At 54.2% G+C, this 21,560-nt stretch overlaps 7 protein-coding genes across 7 annotated transcripts; 2 read left to right on the plus strand and 5 right to left on the minus strand.

Moving 5' to 3' along the window:
* Positions 1 to 822: 822 nt before the first annotated feature.
* On the minus strand, positions 823 to 2,757 carry CCOS01_05903 (capsular associated protein; the record flags this gene model as incomplete). Its single annotated transcript, XM_060454077.1, has 1 exon — positions 823 to 2,757. One exon carries the CDS (start codon positions 2,755 to 2,757, stop codon positions 823 to 825), a length of 1,935 nt encoding a protein of 644 aa, XP_060315849.1.
* Positions 2,758 to 4,882: 2,125 nt separating this feature from the next.
* On the minus strand, positions 4,883 to 5,863 carry CCOS01_05904 (F-box domain-containing protein; the record flags this gene model as incomplete). Its single annotated transcript, XM_060454078.1, has 1 exon — positions 4,883 to 5,863. One exon carries the CDS (start codon positions 5,861 to 5,863, stop codon positions 4,883 to 4,885), a length of 981 nt encoding a protein of 326 aa, XP_060315850.1.
* Positions 5,864 to 10,525: 4,662 nt separating this feature from the next.
* Positions 10,526 to 11,236, minus strand: CCOS01_05905 (tctex-1 family protein; the record flags this gene model as incomplete). The annotated part of the gene is made up of 4 exons (XM_060454079.1): positions 10,526 to 10,867; positions 10,946 to 11,020; positions 11,099 to 11,137; positions 11,201 to 11,236. 4 exons carry the CDS (start codon positions 11,234 to 11,236, stop codon positions 10,526 to 10,528), a joined length of 492 nt encoding a protein of 163 aa, XP_060315851.1.
* Positions 11,237 to 12,355: 1,119 nt separating this feature from the next.
* CCOS01_05906 (uncharacterized protein) lies at positions 12,356 to 12,837 on the plus strand (the record flags this gene model as incomplete). Its single annotated transcript, XM_060454080.1, has 2 exons — positions 12,356 to 12,389; positions 12,482 to 12,837. The coding sequence occupies 2 exons, from the start codon at positions 12,356 to 12,358 to the stop codon at positions 12,835 to 12,837; spliced, it is 390 nt and encodes a 129-aa protein (XP_060315852.1).
* A 799-nt stretch (positions 12,838 to 13,636) lies between these two features.
* CCOS01_05907 (uncharacterized protein) lies at positions 13,637 to 14,395 on the minus strand (the record flags this gene model as incomplete). Its single annotated transcript, XM_060454081.1, has 1 exon — positions 13,637 to 14,395. The coding sequence occupies one exon, from the start codon at positions 14,393 to 14,395 to the stop codon at positions 13,637 to 13,639; it is 759 nt and encodes a 252-aa protein (XP_060315853.1).
* A 578-nt stretch (positions 14,396 to 14,973) lies between these two features.
* Positions 14,974 to 15,556, minus strand: CCOS01_05908 (uncharacterized protein; the record flags this gene model as incomplete). Its single annotated transcript, XM_060454082.1, has 2 exons — positions 14,974 to 15,183; positions 15,527 to 15,556. 2 exons carry the CDS (start codon positions 15,554 to 15,556, stop codon positions 14,974 to 14,976), a joined length of 240 nt encoding a protein of 79 aa, XP_060315854.1.
* A 4,033-nt stretch (positions 15,557 to 19,589) lies between these two features.
* CCOS01_05909 (uncharacterized protein) lies at positions 19,590 to 21,497 on the plus strand (the record flags this gene model as incomplete). Its single annotated transcript, XM_060454083.1, has 1 exon — positions 19,590 to 21,497. The coding sequence occupies one exon, from the start codon at positions 19,590 to 19,592 to the stop codon at positions 21,495 to 21,497; it is 1,908 nt and encodes a 635-aa protein (XP_060315855.1).
* Positions 21,498 to 21,560: the final 63 nt, after the last annotated feature.

Below are 21,560 nucleotides of genomic sequence, written 5' to 3' on the forward strand. Positions count from 1 at the left end.
ACGACTACCTATCCCGCGGGTCCGGCGGCTTTCTTCCATGCTTTCCACATTCCCTAAAATACCAAGAAATTAAGAATGGCGCGGTGCCGGTCGCACTGGAAAGTTACACGTCCATTGGACCCAACCTTCCCGGCATGCTCCCGTAGGCTCCGTAGATTCACGGACGGCCGACGGCCACCGCTGTTGCGCCGAACGCATCATCGTTCACCCAAGGTATGCTCAGCACTAAAGGGAAATCGAATCCCGGGAGAAGTCTACCTTGAACCTGTGGGTGCAGACTTTAAGCGCCTTCCCGCCTGCATTCGGCGGCGGGGGATAGACGAAAGTTTGGAGAGGGGGAAGGGAAGTCCCCCATGTCCGCGTCTTCTCGCTGATTCGTGATAGTTGCGAAATAAGCTTCCTGCACGCTGCAGAAAAGAAGATTGCATGTGGCAATTCCCAACTTGACGAAAACGACACGGCGACGGCCGCCGGACCGGGAGCCTGCTCCCAGCAAAGCAAATACAGTCATGGATTCGGAAAATAAGCTTCAATAAGGAATCGTGGGATTGCGACTACGAGACGAGCCGGAGGTGACGAAAAACAATTAGGTCTTGTACATACTTCTCGCTCAATGCAATATGTTGTCTCCTCTTCTTCCCTCTTGGCGTACAAAGGCTAAACCTTGCCGCGAACTTTTTTCTTCTTCTCTACTCCCCAATCCTGAACGCCTGCGCCGTCGATTATTTCCCATGGTATATCCCAGAGTGTATATATGCGTGTACAGCAAACCATGCCAGAAAAGAAAATCCAGGGAAGGGAATATGACATCAACAAGACCTTTTACGGCAGGTCATCCACGTAACCTAGCGTATCCCGATGATCGTCGCAGACTCTTGCAAACTCTAGCAAAAGCCTCCAGACGTACAACCGCATGTCCTCACGCCTGAGCACCTTGTCCGCCCACTCCTCTCCCTGCTCGGCGATCCACCGCGCCGCGTCGTCACCTTTGCTCTTCTTCCCAAGCACCTTGTGGACGCCCCATCCCCGAGGCTCGTCATCATCGCCATCCGTAAAGAAGTCCAAGACGCCGTAGAGGTCCTGAAAGGTATTGTCAAGCGGCACAAAGTGCATCCACGGCGTGAGCCGGTCGTCGTGCCACTCGGCGTACACCGTCGCCTTGAGCGGCACGCTGGTCGACAGCATAAACGCCCTGAACCGCCCGCTGAAGCTATACCCGTCCGCGTCGGGCAGGAACTTGCTCGTAAATTGCTCGGCCATGGGCGTGCTGTTGACGACGGACAGGTGCGGCGTTAGCCAGCCGCACTCCTCCTCCCCCCTGTGCCGGTCGTGTGCACTGGGCCCGCACAGGAGCTGCGTGAACCCGGCGTCCGCGAACCGGGACAGGAACGCGCCGAGCCGCTTGTCGCGGCGGCGCTTGGTGTCGTAGCGATCTAGAGGAGGCATGTCAAAGGTCATGGCCCGGACGTCGTTGGCTTCCATGCCGCGAACCGTCGTCCCATTGAGCATCTCCACCAGGCGCTGGCGGTGGAAGTGCATCCAGTTATCCGACTTTGCGAGGCCGCCCGAGCCGATGCCGCGCCAGATAAGGCGGTCGCGCTTCTCCGGCCACGCGGGCCCGCGGACGTTGCCGCCGGTGTAGGATGGGTTATCGGAGAGGTACATGGCGCCCGGGATGAGTATGTCCGAGTTGACGCGGAGTTTCGAGCCTCCGAAGAGGGGGATAAGATCCCTTGTGGTGTTGACGTTGAGCGGCTCGACAAAGGTTCCGTGGAGCGAGCGGAGGTGTGGCTGCACACATGGGTCCATGGAGCTCGTGAAGTTCTGGACGTAGCCTTGGCGAGCAAAAGGCGCCGTCCACGAGTATGGCAAGGTTGGCGGGAGGGAAAGGTCTGTCGCAGCGGGTACGTTCTTGGCTGGGGTATCTGCAGGGCAGGCCTCTCGAACGAGATCCCAATACTTGCGACGGTCGCCGCTGGTCCATTTCGCAGAAGAAGCAAACTTGCCCTGCGTCGCATCTACACCGGCCAAGCTCTGGAACATACTCGTAGCCTTGTTCTTCGTGGGCATAGCCCTCTTCTTCTCCTCCTTTGCTACATACTTCTCCATATCCTTGCGCGGCACCAAGATTCGGGGCTCCTGCATGTAGTTGATGGGCATGTCCACGTCCGGCAGGTGTTGCGCAAATTCGGTCACCAGAGCCGTCCAGAGCTCGAGCCATGGCTCCTTTCCTTCCGTGTTCCCCTGTCCAGTGGCCGTACCGTTTCGTACCCTCACAACATGGTCACCGGCGTTGGCTTGCTTCGTGATGGTCTTGGGCTCGAGGGCCCAAAACGGCCTGAGATCGTCATAGATCCGGTCAAAGAAGTCTTCGACAACGATCGCATTGGTGTCCATGGCGCTGCGGAACCATTCCTGAAATCCAGGCGGCGGATGTCTGCCCCTTCGCTCTCGATAACGTTGCGCCGCATTATGAAGCGTGCGACTTCGTTTCTGAAGCACAGCCGCCTGTTTCGTTCGCGCGTCGTGAATCAGCCAGTCGATCGGGTTCGCGTCGGCATTGCTGGCGTTGAACGGGTACTTGAAGTAGTCTGTCGCGGCGCCGTCGGTGAACTTGATCCGGGAAGCGTTGCTGCTGATTGTGTCGCGGTACATGTAGGTGCTCGTCAAAATAAGAGTCAGAATGAAGACGGCCAGCACGCCTTTGAGCAACGGCTTGGCCGAGCTGGGCGGCGGACGGTTGGCCCTCCATGCCATTGCGACGACCCGAGTTTTGTCGCACTCTCAAGTATATGAAGAAAGGATCAGATCATTGGTGTTGTCTTTCGCGCAACTGATGGCACATTCTGGAGATCAAAGGTCAGCCCGCCTGCAATTTCTTGATGAACATCGACCCTCCAATCGTTCGAGAAAAAGTGAGATGCTCTTTTGCCGTACGGACAGTATTCGTAAATAGAATACGCGGCTCCGGGGCCCCTTTCCCATCGAAGCAGCGAGACTGGACGACACCCCCGGTTCACTGACGTGGGGAACATTGTGCTTGGTGGGGGAAATTGCACCGAGCCACTTTAACTGAGCCCAGCCGGGACGATGTGAGCCTTAGCTGAATGAAGTTTGAGAACCAGCCATGACGGAGATGCAGGACGGTTAGTGAATACGCTCTTGAGGCGTTGTCTCGCGACGTTGAATGTCACTTAGTTGGGAAGGCGAATAAAACGCCGAGGAAACTTTCTAGGTTCAAAGGCACGGATCTGCGACCCCGCTGGTCCGCAAATCATCACTACAGGCAGGTTCACCAAGCTGGCTTGGCACGGCCCCGTTGCAATACCGTCATCCCAAGACACTGAACACAGGCCGTGATCCCATCAACTGCTAGATGGCGTAAATACATGTGCATGTACTTTCCCAAGAGGTAATACCGAATTATATATCTATCCGACCTTATTGTTATCATGTTCGCCTAAGAATAGTTTAGAAAAGAAGCAAAGGTTGAAGGAAGACTAGAGACGGATGTAGTGACGCCTTCTAGCAGTTGATGGGATATTATGTCTTAAAAACTACATAACGGCCTTTAGAAATACGCCACGGCGGTATCCAAGGCCGAGGAACTTCAAGATCTGGATTTCTAACAACAAATGGCCTGATGCCCTCAAACAGTCGATGCATCACGAGCGGCCTTCTACAGCAGGATGGCGTTGAGACTGTTTGTGGCTTATGCTATGTCTCGGCCCCTTCAACGGTATTATCAGAAAATCTCTATGAAATAGCGGGTTTGCAGTGATAATTCGGGAAACTACAAAGTTGACCATGTGACTCACTTCCCGCTTCATTTCTCTTCGCCGGCATGCTTAATGAGAATAGATGATAGAATTCTCTTCTTCGTTCTACGCGCTGTGATACTTTCAGGGTACGGAAACAAGCTTCTCAATGTTCTGAAAGGCCGAGAATTACAGCTCCTACAGTCCATGACTTACTGCGACTGCTGAGATCATACAAGAACAACCTCTCACCAAACCCTCAGTGTGGCCGTCTGTTAGATAGAAAGAAATAAGTAGCTGTCATAGACCAACGTCGTGAAGTGCGCCTCAAACTCCAGGTCCCTCCTTATCAGATGCCCAGCAGATAAACATTTTCCCATTGTCCAATCACTTTCTATCAAAACCAGGCACACTACTTTGAAGCACGCGACTCGGGTCCCCTTCCCTCGGCCGCTGCCCGAAGTCCATCAAGAATGACGCTGCCCATCTGCACACATACGGATCCCTCCCTCTCTTTCGGCATTACACGGGATGGCCTATTTTCAGGGTCCACAATCTATCCGCATCGAACATTACGTCATTCCAGTGGGTTCAGTGCAACACAAATATCAACTCTTTCGTTACCAACAACGTTCACGTGGCAGTCGGCGATGAGCGAGTGAATAGTGAGGCTATTCGATGCAATCCTGGTCGCATGAACGTAGTGGGTGAGCATGGCTATGACCGTGTTCATGGTATAATCGTGTCTCTTTTATCTCATCTTGTCTAGCTGTAGTCTTGTGCGCGCAGCTGCAGTCGATAATCATGTGCGACCATGCCACCCTCTCGCTATGCTATCTTTCTCATCTCTCCATGCTTTGTAGATGGTAATCTGAAGCTAGATGCCGCAATGTGTCTTGACTCCCTTCCTCCTCTTCCAGACATTGTCTGACCAAACCCAACGCCTTTCTCGTCTAATGATACAGATAACCCTCTCGCGCGATGCTTCCCTTTGTTTTGCTGTCTCAACTCCATGTCACACAAGTAAGCGGACCCGTAGGTGCCACAGCGTGTTTGATCATACCAAATTCCAATCGCAATGCTTAAGAAAACAAAAAATCCGCAAGCTAGTTCAGATACGCCTCTCAGTTGTGCGATTTGACAGGCTTCGCGGCATGCCGACCACAGCGGTGCGGGTTCTTGGGAGACTTGATGTAGCAAGTGTCTGCGGCTTCTCCAGAAGGCAGAGGGCCGTACTTTTGAGTGACGGTGCAGTACTCCAGGTTGGGGCCCATCCATTCTTTGAGGTGACGATGCAGCTCGCAGCGGGAAATTCCACACTTTCGGCAGTACACCTGACCCTTGACGCGCATGCGCTCGAGATCGTGAGCGTGCTCCTTGAAAGCCTCCGGAGGAGGTGCAGCCGAGTCACTGTAAATGAGGGGACCGGCGAACCTCCATGCCCATTCCAAGTCGTTGGGACCGTTGCGCCGGGACGTGAGAGGGACCGGACCGTGCATACGTCGATGGATATCGTAGAAGTGGCTGTTGGTCAGGCCGAAACAGGTGCTGTCGATGGGGTCGAGGTGGTCGAAGATGGCGTAGTGTAGCTCGGCGGGGAGGTCGAAGATGTCCATGCGAGCCGAAGGACGATGGATGCGCGCCGGAGGCTCGTAGTCCATGACTGAGTAGGAACGGCGCGGGGGCGGCAAGGGAGGTCGGCGGACCTGGGGCGGTTGAGGAGCGTTCTTCATATCCTGCATTGGAAGCTCAGATTGTTCTGGAACAGAGGCAATAGCATGCCTCTCTATAGCTTCGTGTTGGGTTGAAGGAGGTGCGGGATACGGGGAGGCTGTAGCTTGGGGCGCGGGGCTGCCCTGAGCTGATGCCACGGGAGAGTCGGTGATGGACCAGCCGCGACGAGGAGTGCGCCAGCCGGCGCGCTTCTTGCTGAGCTCATCGATCATGACCTGACGTTCCTCGCGGGTCATCATCTTGTTTTCCTGACGAGAGGCGAGGTTGGTTGCGAGTAATAGACGGGCAACAGAGGCGACGTGGTCGGCAGAGTCTTGAGACTGCTGAGGTTGACCATTCTGGGCGAGTCCTGAGGGAAGTACTTCAACCATCGTGAAGAGGGGGGGAGGGGGCACTTGTGTAACGGCGTTGTGTTGTCTTGGGAGGTTTGTCGTCGGTGGCCCGAGCTGAGCTATCCGACGATGTGTGTGGTGTGGAAGTGAGCGAGCGGGGTTAGAGGCGGCCAACCAAGTTGAAAGCTTGGTGTCTCGTGAGATGGAAGGCTGGGTTTCTTTTCCGTTGATGGCGGTGGAGGATCACCTATCAATGGAGAGGGGAAACGATGTCGTCGAGGAGGAGGGTAGTAGTTGTCTCGTCGTATTCAGGCTGAGAGGAGGGAGGATCAATAGTCTTCGGCTCACTTGTGATTTGCGAGTCGAGTGAGTTATGTTTTCAGGTAATAGCAATGTTTTGGATGGGAGGACCAATGTTGGATGGCGATGATCGTTGTTGCGAATGGGAATGCCTCAATAGCAAGTTCATGAGGCGAGAATAGGGTCTTTGATCAAGGGCCCAGGGGAGGAGTTCGTTAGATATATAAGGGTACGTCAACGGCAAAAGCAAAGAAGTGACAGGAGCCCGATGAGGTAGTGTCTAGTGCAGATCGGTCGAGGTGCTTCTCTTTTGAAGAGGAAAAGAAGAGACGGGAAGACAAGGAAGAAGGGAAAAAAGGGTCTGAGGGTGTGTGTGCTGTGCGTAGACTAAGTGGTGTGATGGAGCCAGCACCGGACGGGAAAGGCGATGTTTGGCCGTCGCGACGTCCAGACCGACGGAGCCAACTAAGTCGCAGGTACAAGTTCCAAAGAAGGAGGATATGTCGGCCGATGGCAGGCCAGATTAGCGGGCTGTCATTTTGGGGGTCCTTGACACACTACAGTGAACACTACCTTTGCCTGGATTGGAGAGCCATACGCCATAGTGGCCAAGTCACGCACCTCCAACTGTCTACGATTCTCACAGCACAGCGCCTTTTCTCTGTCCATCTCTGTCCAATCAGAGCCAGTGTCTCCCCTGATAACCTAGCGGATAGTGCGATGGATGAAGGTAGGAACGCTAGGTATTCCCGGGCTGCTAGGCCATGGAATAAGTGAAGCGTGGGAGGGGTTGCTGGTCCCTTGGTCTCTTTCGTCTGTACATTCTCTGTCCTCGATGGCTTCCCATTGGTTCCGGGAGGGAACATGGCAGAAACAAAAACGGAGAAATTCGGTCATTGGTATCCTCGCGCGAATCATAAATTGCCATGGAACTCTTCCATCTCGCTTCCAGCGACTCTTTGGGAACCACAGAAACTAAAAGGTAATCTGGGATATCTCGCAGATTTCAAACAGAAAACACTGGAGATCAACTGGAAGGACCGAAAGCCAACCCCCAAGCATGTCCCAGCTACAGCTGAGAGAGAGAGGCTTTCTTAGGCGCTGAAGGGGTCTTTGCCTGCGAACGCAACGGTCTCTTGCAAGCGCCATCACAAAGTACCCGGTACCTGAGCCCGGCTACTTTCGTCATAAGGCAACGGTAGCGCCGTTCAGGGTACCGCAGATGAGAGAGCCACTGACTGAAGGAGGAAGGCATCTAAGGCAAGGCGTTCCACCGTCGTCACTTCCGACAGACACAACGCTCGGCAGCTCGGAAAAGCGAGAAAGTGTTGCGAATCACCTCACCATCTACCTACATCCTATCCCTACTCATGACCGAAAGAAACCAACTGACAGCAACTCTCGTTCACCCCTCGTTTCTCCTCGCTTGGCGCTTCCGTGTCTTGGTCTTGATTGACCTACCAGAGCCTCCATGCATGAAGCATCCAAGGGAACGAGGACGAGGGCACGAGGGTTGGCGCAGGACACTACTCGTTGATAGGCCGTGTTCCAGCCCTCGAGGATTCTGGAATTGGCCAGACGTTGACAGCACGCATAGGAACTGGCTAATTAACTACTTCAAGGCATGCTTACAACGATTGCAAATGGCGGCCATTTATGAAGGAACTTCCGCAACCCCGAATCAGTGCTACAAGTTGTAGACTGATCCCTCGTTCGCACGTCGTCAACCCATGCGAGGTAATCATGGCGAAAGACATCCATCAGTCGAGAATGATGAACCTTCCAAGCCGACTGAACTTGGATCATGAACTTTCTGCAGCCGCCAACGAGCTCCCTTCGCATGGCCAGCAAGGCTGCCGCTCCCGCTGTAACACACCGGCAGCTTGCACACCGGGATTCAATGGTCCCATGACCACCCAGCATCGGCCGAGTGAGGCTGCTGTTACGCTGCCAATCGCACGGCACTCGTACAGTAGTCTGTGATCTATCAGATCAGGACAACGAGTATGCGCCTGGTTGTCATGCTAGCTCGCCCTTCTGCCCGTCTCTATCTGTGCCTCCGTATCCGTAGGTATATACCCTTCTGAGGTCTCTCTATACTCGGCTGTTGTTACATCAATCCTACTTAGCCAGACCGCCATCGAGAAAGGAAAGAGAAGCCAGAAGCAGGGTATCCGTCCCTCTCTCAGGGATCGACGTCGTCATGGCTGCTGCATTCGCTGCACCACCCGCAGGTGTCCCCCAAGATTTGTGGGGTTCATCAAAGTAGCGGTGGCGAAATGGTTGATGATTGCAGCGTACTGTGCAAAGGGACTTCAAACATCATGCATACTGGTTGGGCGTTCATCTCCTGATTGTCTCCGCATCTCAGTGCTCACTCACTTTATCTGATTCCCCCGGTTTCTCTCCAATGGGCAACCGGGGAAGACTGAACATCTGGGGAATGTCTTGAAAGGGTATCCCGAGGCACGACATATCTTTTGAGAGGCGTTGTGGAAACATACCGAAGAGTCACAAGAGAATTCGCCAGTCTGCCTAGCTTAAGTTACTTACACTACAGCAAACAAACACACCATCCTGCTCACGCATCCGGTGTGGTAATTACATCTTTCTATAGAGCTTCCGTCCCCCACGGACCCCTCCCGCGCCCGCTCCCGCCGTCGGCGCTCACCGATCAGGCCAGGGCAGCCGGCTTACATGTGTGTGCTGCCGTCAAAGTATACTCCAGGGCAGAGCTGTCAGTCGGGCATGATCTGACTTCTTGCCGCCCACCTGCTCGTTCTACTAGCCGCAAGTTTTCAAGCAACAGCTCGAACCGCGTCAAGAAATGATGGAGTTGGAAACTACGCCGCACTCCAACTTGCGTATGCCAAAAGCAAGACAGCGGCACAGCCGGGAAGCTCCTGTGAATTGACGTGAATCAAAGAATTTGTCTCTATCACCTGCCTATCTGTCGAGGCGACGCTATGTGTGTACTGCCTTCACACCCAAAACCCGAGATAACTAGTTTTTTTTCTCTCTCTCGTGGTTTATAACCATCTCCGCTACCGGAGCAGGCTCGTTCACGCCGGAGAGGGTGTACGGCAACGTCTTCTGAGGATTCGTCCATCCCAACAATCTCCGAGGGGGGTTATTCCCGACTCGCGTGCTTGTGTAACCATGAGAATCTTCTTTTCTTCGTGCTGCAACCCTCCTTCGTCGACAACAAGCTTTTCATAGAAGGTGCACGGCCATGCACGCTGGCCTAGATTTGTTCATGTCTACCGGAACCGAAAAGTTTGCTCACGCTTCCGCCGGGAGGCGAAGAAAAGGTTAAGAGAGGAAGAGGAAAGACTGAACCTCGTTCATTAACGTGCCCGACTGGCAAGCAGGTTCGGATGTTCGTGTACCTTAGGTAGACACATCGAAAAGAATAAAAAATCATTAGGGTCCGATCGCGTTTCTTTTCTCAGGTTGGAGAGCCTGGACGTTGGCGCGGCTTGAGCAGTATGTCATCGTGAAAGGAGGCCCGTGTCTCTTCTACCTTATGAGCTGCCATCGATAACTGAACCCGTAGCTTCAGCTCTACCGACAAGTCCTATCAAGTGTGTGTGAATGCTATGTAATGACTTTACTCGTAGAGGGCGACATTGATCCGTTTTGTCCACAGACCTTGAAGTCCTTGATTCCCACACCGGATACATTCACAGATATATTCACAGATTGTCGAGTTCCTTGAGTCTGCCGTTCTTATGCTGGTGGTAGCTGTACCCAAGCCGCCTGCCACACGTCACACAATGGTTGCAATACTGGCATGGCTCAGATCTTATAGGCGCCGGGAGAAGGCTAAGAGATGCATAATAATGACACTTCGAATTGCAAGGATGCGACCTTGTGTTGTGTAATGCACTGCTGTACCACCTGACAACGAACTCAACAAACATATAAACAAAGCTATTGTCATCTGGTACAAGCCTGGGGCGCAACGAGTCTCGTGATTTGCATGTATTCTCATTAGAAGAAAAAAAAAAGAACTCCGGCTATTTTCCGTGGTTTGGAGACAAAAGCAACTCAAACACATGAATAGACCTTGCCCAACCCCGTTCGCCGTATATGCCTGCTTGACTAAGGTAAATTCGGACCAAGAAAGTGAACTCCATCCTTTTTGAAGCTGGACACTTATCTAGGGGGATGATGCCAATGCGTCTTGCTCGTCAGGCTGCTCTGGTTGTGCCCCCTTTCAGGGCGTTCCCACGCGCCGACCCAGTTTCCGTAAGGCTTCCGTTCTTGCGAATGCGCCCATGTGGTTTGGAATTTTGGAAACGTAAACGAGGATGAGAGTGGACGCAGACCTGAGCACGCTGGGTCAACCGCCTCCCCCTGTTCATGTCCTCGAGTACCGAGCCTTGCTGTCACCATCGTTTAGATTGCGACCCAGATGAGCATGATCACGACATCCATGCCCTTGCCCTCGCCGCCATCATACTTGTAGGACCACATGCCGTCCTTCTTCTCGTCCCAGTAGGCGCCGGTGGCGGAGTGCATACCGCGGCGGCCGACGTGGGGCTTGCCGTCAGTGGCGGTCGCATCGGCGCTCGTGGAGACGGAGGGCTCCTCCTCCTTAACGGAGGTGCCCTTGGACTTGTTGAGGGAGGATGTCGGAACGAGGTGCTGGACGATTGTCGAGTTGCAGGCAAACTTGTATGCGGGTGCGGAGCCGCCTTGGGGTGTCGACTCAGAGATGACGGCCTTCAGAACGGAGGACTGACGAGGTTCATGAGGGTTAGTTCATGGAATCTCTGGGTAACAGCAGCGGCATCAGGCGCAGGGAGGAAAACGTACAATGATCTGAGAGTTCCATGTCTCGGTCTTAGCGTGATCGTAGAACTCAGCAGAGCCGATGGCTGATTGGCAAGCCTGTCAACGAGACTGGGTTAGTGGGTTGTCTCCTAATGTTTTGGCTACATTGACGATGTTGTCGCATGGGCAGCTTACATCCGTAGCAATCTGCTTAAGACGGTTGAAGGCGACGGGCTGTCAAGATCGAGTCAGTAGGCGGTCCATTGAGATCTTAGCGTGGGGGAAAGTTCAACATACGGGAGTCGCTGTCGTAGGGGCGGCGGGCGCAGACATTGTGATCGGATGTTTTGTTTGGGAAAGGGGAAGAAAGATTGTAGGTTGTTCGAAGGCTCTGTGCGCTTGCTGGTTTCGTTATGTATGAGGTTCTTGGGAGTAGGAGGTGTGAGAGTGTTCTTGAGCACTTGTGCCAATATTTTGAGTGTATGTAAGTTGTGAAGAGGTTGTGTTGACAGATCGGGACAAGACGACAGAGATGAGGCTCCTCCACAAAAAGTTACCGGTGTTGTGATGCCAGCCCGATTCGGCCGCCTCGCGTTGCATCCACGGGCCGTGCTCCCCAGGTGCGCGGGGCAACGAAAGGTCACGTGTCTCTGTCATCGAGAGGTCTCTCCCTAGCCACAACTACATGGCCCCAGCTGAGGCTTGACCTCTTCAAGTGTGGCTTCCCCAATCAAAATGCGATTGGATTGCACGTGTACCTTGCTGCAGAAGTTTGCAGGCGATTGACATGGATCTGTACTGTGGCTGGTGGGGAGGTAAGCTCTAGCCGTGCACGCCGTGCACGCCGTGCAGGCTTAGCGTCACAAGTCTGCTCTGCGATGGAGCTTTTTTCCTTGAGGAAGCGGCTTTTGAGGGGCTAGTCGGCCGCAGTGCAGGTGCATCGTCTGTCGTATCTGAACAAGCTTTCAAGCGGGTTCTCTCGGTTACAGATTCTCTCGTTCTCTCTTCTCCTCCTCTCTTTCCTCCCTTCTCTCCCTCACCTCCATCTCCGCAGTCTTTTTGTTCATATCCCTGATAGAGTTTTTTCCGATTGTTCAGACGAAAAATAGCGAGACTGTAGAAGAGAAAGCAGTTGACATCGCGCGACTCGCATCCACTGCCCCCTTGTCACGATAAACACCGTTGCGGTTCCGACGACTAGCCCGACGCGAGCCCGAGCTCTCCAACGACGCCTCAATCGCAATTCTCTGACGTCGCATTGCCATTCTCCTCCAGGATTCTGGTCATCTTTGCCGAGACAGTAAACAGTAGACTAAGGGTAGGAATTGGGCACACCGAGCGAGAAGACGAAAGACCGCCGACTGAACCAGTCCAGGTTGCGATAGAGAAAGCCACGACCGCAAACCACGATACCTATACTCGGGACAGTCCAGTCAGAAATAGCAAATCACAATGTCTAGCCAACCTCTTCTCCAGACCGCACCGGGTACGTACAACCACGACGCCGTACACATCAGTGCCCGAATAAGGACATAAACAAGAGAAAGTGAGAGGTCACTAACAAGGTCGCATTACCAGGCAAGCGCATCGCCCTCCCTACGAGAGTCGAGCCCAAGGTCTTCTTCGCCAACGAGCGCACCTTTCTCTCATGGCTCAACTTCACCGTCATTCTCGGCGCCCTCGCCATCGGCATGCTCAACTTCGGCGACCGCCCGGCCTTTATCAGCGCCTTCCTCTTCACTGGCGTTGCCATGCTCACCATGATCTACGCCCTAGCCACGTACCACTGGCGTGCGAAATCCATCCGCGTCCGCGGCCAGGCCGGCTTTGACGACCGCTTTGGCCCCACCTTCTTGGCCATCATCCTACTGCTGGCCGTCGTTGTCAACTTTGTCCTGCGCATAACGTACTCGTCCAAGGAGGGAAAGCACTAAAAGGTACGAGCAAACATGCTTTCTAATCCCAGCCTCTGTTCGTAATCCCGAAGACAAATTTGGAAAGAGGAGGGGCGGGAAACAAAAGCTATGCCTAGGCGTGGGTAGTTTGGGCCTTGCGAACCAGGAGAGGCGGGCTTTTGCTAAAATGCTCAAGCTACGACAAAGGCGTATGTACGAGGAAGGATTGAGAGTTGGGAGCGAAGGATTTGTTGTTTTAAGAACAAGTTTGCATGGTTTTGTAATTTGGCAGTTTTCCTATGTATAGCTTAGGCGTACGCGAACAGAAAGCGGATGTGGAAGGTGTATAGTTGATAGGAAAAGCGAATGCATCGGATTAGGCGTCGGAAACATACTTTACACATCTACACTGCGCTCTTGTGCTGGAACCTGCTTACCCATACATGTCATCATCAGATGGATACGGCTCACGCATAAATGTTTGAGTATGAGGGAAGTTGCCTTATTGGTTCCACGTCTCTTCTTCCCCTTGCTGTCTATTCATCTCACGTTTCCAGCGGGTTCGAAAGCTTTTTGATATCGACTTTATCCCGCCCGTTTTGGGTATCAAATGGCAGCCCCTCCTTTCCTATAACGCCTCTCGATGTAATGCCAATGCTGGATGCCGTTACAAGCGACATGTCGCGACTCCATTCCTCGGAGATCTCTTTGTCTTTTGTTTCTCCTCCCGTCTCCATTCTCCGGGATCGCAGCTCACGGACTCGAATCCAACCTCTACCCTCAAACGACCTTGTTCCAAGTTCCCAAGCCAGAGCGCAGTCGAGCTCGCAGTGGCATCTCACTGCGCCGTGTTCGTCTGCGTCGTAACATCCCCTCGGGCCTTGAGTTCCGGCACGGGCGTCAACGAAAGGAATATGCTCAGCGACTTGGCCGCACGCTTCACCGGCTGCGGCAACACAGCTCTCTCGAACCGGGTCTTCATAACCTCGAAATCGTCTTCGTCTCTGTCCTCATCATCCGAGCCATCCTGCGTTCCGCCGCCGCCGCCTAGCACCGTATCTTCCACGACATCAGGTTTCGGCGGCAGCTCGTACATGAGGTTGTACTGATACCACTTGCCGCCGCTCTCTTCCCCGTCCTTTCCGTCCACGCTCTTCTTCTCCGCCGCAGCGATGCGCTTCACAGTCTCCACAATCGAAATCATCTTGGCGACCTCGCCCGGCCGCGCGTAGACGAGCACGACGCGCCTCCTCGGATCGCCGTCGTCTTTGCGCAGGTGCTGCAGCAGCCAGGTCACGCGCTTCTGGATCTTGGTGGAGGAGATGGTGAAGGCGGGGAGGACGTCGTATTTGGATCTGAGGTCCGCGAGGAGGGCTTCGTGCGAGGGGGATAGAGGGGTCGTCGGACCATTGACGTTTGCGCTCGAGCTCGCGCTTGCGCTTGTGTTTGTCGTCGTTGTCTTCGTCGTTGTCTTCGTCATTGTCTCCGTTGCTTTGCTCTTCTTTGAGACGACTGCGGCGGACGAGCCGGCTGCTACCGTTGATGATTTTCGCTTCTTGTCGTCGCCCTTGGGCTGTGTCGCGGAGGGTTCAGCCATGGTCAGCCTTAATGAGACCTCGAACCATAGCAGACGCGGCTGCTCAATGACTCAAGGGTGTGATGCGCCGCGCGGGGTCTGAGTCTGGGGTTGAGATTGAAGCTCCAAGACAGGCGTTAGGATTTCTATCGGCAAAAAAGTGTGGTCTGGATCTCTACCTTATCGATAGAGATCTTATCGAATTGCATCAGACGCTTGGACCAGCTTTCGGAGCCGAGAGGGCAGAGAGCCGCGACGTCCAGTCTTGGACCAAGAGCTTCTGATTGGATGGCGTCTTTGATGTTCATAGCATTCGTCAAACGCTTGCTCTAAGGCAATGTAACGCATGATGATTACCATGTTGTATCGTTATTGAAACCACTATGTGATGTGCCAGACTAATCATAAGCTTTCGAAAGTACCACGACGATATCCTGAGCCTCGGGAGCAAGGCAAAGTGCTTTCAAGATAGGATGCCGTAATGAAGTGACTAAGCGTTCAACATCGAAGAATGTTTAAAGCAGCGATGATCAGACACGAGCTCTCGCTCAATGCCGGACCTGGCCTAGCGTTCCGCGGAAGATGGAAGGGTCCACTGGTCAGGGCGCCCATGCGCCGATGGTCCTTCTGTGGCTTCTCGACTTCACATGTTTGGCGTGGCCTGTGCAGCTGATCCGCCTCTTCTCCAAGGACGCCATTCTTTTGATTCGATGAATGAAAGTGCGCCGTGTTGCGCCCTGTTCTGGTTGCAGCATCTCGTAGGCTTGAACAAAGCGAATATCAAAATGGTCACCATATGTCCACCAGAGCTATCTTCAGTCAGATGCTGGTGGACTGCCAAAAGCTTGCTTGGCATCTCGGATGGAAGGTCGAGCCAGAAAGGTCCGTAGGTTTACTGAATCATGAGCTTTGCGACATTTCGTCATCTAGCAGCTCCCAAAGTGGTCTGCGATAGTTCTCCCCAAGATTTTCCAAGCTTCCGAGGTGCAGCGTGGCACCGTTCAGGCCGAGCTGCACGACCTGCAGCGGTATTAATCCATTTTCGCCAGGGAGCGCTCTTGGGAATCCCGGGATAAGGCCTGGAGAAACGTCGTAGATGCCGTGAAAGGGTAGGGAGGCCCGGGGTTAAAGAGGAACTTATGCGGTTCTGACCTTGGCCGCTGAGTCGGGGCGACTCGGCATCGTTACCGTTGGGTATCGTCGCAAGACAACGCTGCTTCATTGGCTTATTCCAGCTCCTCAGTCGCAATATTGCTGGTGAAATTCTGGAGATCCCGGCCTGGCTGGTACCTCGCTAGCGGTGCTCAGGTATCTGAAACCAGAACGGGCGAAAGGCGAGCTGGGCAGCACCGGGTGGCGTGGCGTATTTCCAGCGGCGATCCCATGTCTATCTGCATGTCGCACACACCCATCCCCCTCCATCATTGTGTGAAGCTGGCCGTCGTCAAGGCCACAGAGTAGGGCTCTAGAAGACGCATGGATGCGAGGCTTGAGAGGGCGACAAGCAATCAAGGTGCTTCGATGGTGCATGAAGCTTTCGATGATGAGGCGACAGAAAAAAGACAGCAAGGTAAGCGGAACACAAGAAGATGCGATACACGGTCGCCGCAAGGCGTTACCTTGTTTCTCAGGGTCCATTTCCTCATGTCATCCCACGTTGTGTTGCTGCGGTCTCGCCCGCGGCCTCCCATAGCTTGGGGTCGCTTGCTACCGGTAGAAGTCTAGTCCGCATCCACGATGCCATTCGGAAAGGGGCGTAATGGAGTCGTCGTCGTCGTCGCCGTGGACGCTAGGCGCAGCTTCTTGGTAGGCCGGCCGGAATGGCGAAGCTACGATCCAGACGAATAAGATCCGAGACTGCCGCTAGGTACGTGGAGAAGAGAGCGCGGCGGCGTGCTCGACAACGACGACAGTGAACTAATGAGATGCGTCGTTGAATATTTGCATTCGTCAAGCAGTGAGGGGCGGATGTTGACTCATTTGAACAGACACAGGCGATGCTATGCCTTGAATTCCTCGTCCCATCCGTCAATACACATTTCATTGAGTTGACAGCCAGTATGCACAATCTGGCAGCTTCCGAGATCATGTCCAACCCCGCGCCGTGTTTTGTTTGAGGAACTTATCGGCCAGAGAAAGGTATGTTGGTATGGGGAGAGGCATCCAACATACGGCGGCTGGCGCAATGGGAGGAGAGAAAAATGAGAGGCCCGAACCCGAAGGTTTGTGGAGTGGGAACATTCCCACGCCTCCAGGTACTTTTAGCTCGTGCAGCGGCCGTCTCACGCCCCAAGGTACATGGCTGAGGCGTTTCTCGCACGGAACCAAAACAAGTCGGGACACACGCCATGAGCTTTCCCCGTCTTCTTCTCCTCACTAAGGAACCTTGGTCCATGTACCTATCCGTAGTGCCGTGCCTGGGTGCTACTTAATCAATCTGCAGGCGGGCTGGATAAGACACATGTCGAAACCTTTACAAACAAAACACGATAATCAGTTGGATCGGCAACTTGCAAGAGAGACGTGCAATTTGGATCCTGGGCGTGATAGATAGCAACTAGGCCAGTGGTGATAGACAGCCCCGAGACTGCGCTGCACATACGAAGTTGCATCGGCGTTGCCTTCACCCTCTTTATCTTCCCCCTATATGCTCTACTCCGTTCAGCCTGTCAGATTCTTGATTATCGCGAAAAAGGGGGATCCCTTTAATGAACCTCCACAATAGCTGTGCCCTTACCTAGATTACCCGGTACAGTTGAGTTGCAGTGTTGTTGGACGCGCCCACCATGATCAATCCCGTTCTATTTTCGGGGCGGCGAAACACGTATTGCAGCGACGCCAGAAAGAACCCGGCTACTGCCTACGAGTTGTAAGAGACAGAAGCTCGGAAGGGCCCCCCGTCCGTCTCATCGTCCCATCAGATTCCCATCCGCCATACAGAATACGGGAGTTGGCACCCAGTTTGCCAGGCTGAATTTTTCTGGATTCTGGAAAGAAGGTGGAAGACGAGGCCAAACACAGACACAGACGAAGACGGGACTTATGAGGAACTGACGTCCCATCTCTCAACTCTCAGGGACTCGGGGACAGCATTATCCTCTGAGCGCATCGTTCTCTAACCAGTCTGTCCTCGTTCTCTTTGACAGCTTTGGAGTTCAGTGCGCATGCCGCTGCCGCTGCCGCTGCCGCTGCTCCTGCCGCTGTCTTGTTGGTCGCCCGTTTTTATTGTCGTCTGCGTCAGGACTTGCATCTGGCACACACACTCTCTCTCAGGAGTCAGGCTGACAGAGAGACGTGAGGGAATACCACTTTGTTGGAGAGTAGAATGTGTAGGACTGACTCTTACTGCATCCCTTTCTGACGGCCGAACCGTCCGGGTGTCATTTAGGTTGTGTCGAAGATTGGGTCTTGCTCTCCTGAGTCCTACCACAAAACAAGAGTAAGTAGGCAAGTACACAGCACGAGGTGCTCCGTATAGAAAGTACCAAGTCTGGGTAAGGAAGGAACCTGGGAAAAGGGCACCTCCGTTCCTTCCCTGCTCAGTGTCCCCGTCGTATTGCACATTATCCCTGCAGCTGCACACCTCCTTCCTTGAGTTTCCCTTCGCCTTCCATTCCTTTTTTCTTTTTTTTGGTCCGGTTGTCTGTATGTACCTCCCGTCTCCAGTTGCCCCCACACCTGGGTCAGACCAGCCAGTCACCAAACTCACCAAACAAGCGCATTCCCTCGTTCCCTCCTTCTTTCTTGCAAACAACCCAATCAGCATCGCGTTTCAGAGCACAATCCTCATCCACACCACCCACACACCTCGTACCTCTCACACCCATCTCTCTTTCTTTTCACACACACCCCTTTTTATGCCTCCCCTTGCATTCAATACACAAATTGCCTTTTCCTAGTCAGTCGGGTCCCTCGCATCATCGCCAAGTTCCAACACCAACAAAGCACAAGCGCAAAGCGCCAAAACATCCACCTCAGCTTTCTGTGCATCCACCTCGCCCCGTCCACCTTTCTCTTGTTGCTATTGTCTGCTAAGGAGATACTGGCATACTGCTACATGCTTGCTTGCGCCGCCGCCTACGGAGACCTTTACCGCACCGCCGCTGCGCCATCGACAATCAGCGAACGAGAAACAGAACCACCCGCAGAGGAACACTTCCAATTCGCTCAACTCACGGCCCATCTCCTTTTCACACTATTTACCGGTACCATTTCGTTGGCTGGCTGCTTTTGCTACCTTACTTACCGTACGGATACCTTACTCTCTGTGTGTGTCTCTCTCTCTGGCCCCCAGGATCCAAGGCCCACCCGCACTCGCAATCACCACCCCAGAGGCCAATTTCCCACCAAGCTCACGCACGTCGCCCGCCTGAGAGGTCTGAAGCTGCCTCCTTCCCCGACCTCTGACAGTTATTCTCGCTCTTTCCGCTGTCATCCCCATCTACAACATTTCAACCTCCTCACAAACAACCACTTCTCCCCCCAAAACCGCTCCAAAACCACTCGTCCACACGACATAGAGAACCATCGTAGGCGTCGCTTCTTTTATTTTGCTCGCCCAACTCTCTTCGCGCATTCATTTTCGCACCATTCTCTCGCGCGATATCGAGGCTTTCGTTAGTTCTCGATTCTTCTGCGTCGCTGTCTTCGCTGCGCGACCGTCGCAATCCCATCCCTTTGTCGCCGACTCGTCTGCTTCGGTCTCCGGCTCTCTCTCTTGCCTCTGGCCTTCCTGACCGGACGCCCGACCACATCATCACGCACCACTCGCCCCCCCCCCCCCCTGCCACCCCTTTTCGGGCCCCATCATCCAAGGCCAACCAACGCACCACACACCCGTCGCCTCGTCTTCACCCACGCCCAGAGCAGCCACACGCTTACACCCGACTCGTCCGTCTGGGGAATCCACTGTTTACGTCAGCCCTCGTCGCCAGCTCGCAAGCTCATTGCACGCACCTCAGCTTTTTGGCTCCTCTGCCTGCATCAGCACCACGTCGCACGCTGCAGGTGCCTGGTCCGTCCGCCACTGCCACATTGCACCTTCGTCAGGCTGTTGCCTCGCGCCTCATCTCACGTTCGCATAAAGTCGTCAGGCCGCCCTCAACGCGACCTTTCATCCCATCACCTTCGTTGCTCTCAGAGAACCGCGCTTATGTTCCGATCACTCTGGAGCAGCGAGCGGGGAAGCGAAACGACGATCAGTCACATTCAACCTATGCCATCATTCGCGCAAAAGCATCAGTTCATTCTGCCGCAACCTGCGCAAACGGCATCACTGGCGGGCCCGTCGTGCCCTCAAAAGAGGCGTCTGTCAAGCGTTGACGACTCACCTTCACCAGATGCACTCATCGCCACTGAGCAGCCCTTGAAGCGGGCCAAGCTGGAGAGCACCAACCTCGCCGTCTCTGACATCCCTTCCAGTGTCGTCTCTGACGTACCAGCATCCGCGTCTTTGCCTGTGCCTGTGCCTGCCGCTGTTCCAGCAGTGACTAACGACATGGAGGACGCGCGCGACGCTATCCAGTACCAATTTGGTCTTGAGATCTTGCTCAAGCACAATGAGCTGAGGCTAATCAACCAAGAACTGGCAAAATGTCAGGTTGCTCTCGAGCAACTCCGTCGCTGCCATCTCATTCCGTATCCTACTGCCTGTCCCACTCCTGCGCAGATGTTGGATATCAGCAACGGAAAGGGTCCAGCTCTGCAAAACCGTCCGGGAGAGCCTGTCCCCCAATGGGCTGCGCCTTTTGGAGTTGTCGATGGACCTTACGCTCGACACTACGCCAAGTGGCTCATCCCCGATCCCAAGTTTGATGGCATGCAACCTGAGTGGTACCCAGTGCTTGAGACTGCCCGTAGCAGAAGCTCAGTTGAGGGACGAACGACAAGGAACAGCATGTCTGATCTCGCCAGCGCAAACAAGAACCGCTCGACTCGGGGTATTGGCAGCCAGAAGCTGCAGTCTCTCTCCAGCGGCTACCCTCAGCCAAAGGAGAAGGCCGGGCCTTGTGTTCTCAAGCGCTCCGACGGCCAGACTGTGAAGCTCGTCTGCTTGGATTGCAATCGGGAGAACTTCAGCAGCACTCAGGGCTTCATCAACCACTGCCGCATCGCCCATAGGCGAGACTTCAAGAGCCACGAAGAGGCGGCTGTTCATTGCGGTCACCCCATCGAGGTTAACGAAGGCGGCAGTCTCGTTGGAGAGGAAAAGGCTCCGCCTCCCCCATCAACCGCCATCGCGTCTGGTCTTGTCCATCCTTTTGCCCAGACCGACATGTCTACCCAACAGGCGTACGTTGCTTTGCGTTCTAGGATCGCAGATTCCCTCAAGTTGTATCGTGATGGCAAGCTGCCTGGCGTTACAAGCATCCCTCAAAGTACTTCAAAGGCAGAGCCTGCGAGGTCCGCTGCGCCAAAGGCTGGAAACTTCGTCGCCTCGGCTGACACCCCCTTCCTTTCGCGACTCATGCAGAGCAGAAACTTCACCGGCAACCTCAGTGACATTGTCAGTGACGCCAAGGAGAAGATGTCGCTTGAAGACCTCACATCGCCAGGTGAGGAATCGGAAGATGCCGAGACTGGTCTCGGCAGCCCGAAGAGCAATGCTGGATCAGCTGCTCGTATGCCTGCCATGCGCATGCCTGCGAGAGCACCAATGTCACCCGTCACTCTGACTTCGTCGACAAGACCAACAAGCAGCAAGGGAAGGTCGCCTTCTACAGGCTTTGCTTCGCCTCCCATGAGCAGTCCCGAGAAGGACGACGGACCCACCAGGGTAGTAATACACTCTGGTGAGGATGTTGACATGGAGGACGTTGACCTCAGCCCCAGCACAATGGTCAGCAACAACGCACCTTCGCTTGTCAGCGACGATGGCGAATATGATGACTCCGATGACGGGTCGTCCGAATCAGGTGTCAGTGACCGCATGGATGCCGAGTCGGTGTCTGACGTTGCTGAGATCACACTTGATGAGGATCACGATGGACGCCCTCTTGGTCATCACAGGGAGTCTAGCGGAGTCGGTTCCGGTACTGCGATGCGTCTCAAGAAGGATGAGAACAAGCATGTCACTTTCGTTAGCCCTGTCCACGACAGCGCGAAGCGAGCCCGAAAAGTTTAGGGCGTTTTCGGCACTCTCTCGAGTCTGATAAATGCTCTCCTGTTTTTTTGCAACAAGATCTCT

Source organism: Colletotrichum costaricense (assembly GCF_030867565.1).
Source record: "Colletotrichum costaricense strain IMI 309622 chromosome Unknown Scaffold_5.1, whole genome shotgun sequence".
Lineage (NCBI taxonomy): Eukaryota > Fungi > Ascomycota > Sordariomycetes > Glomerellales > Glomerellaceae > Colletotrichum > Colletotrichum costaricense.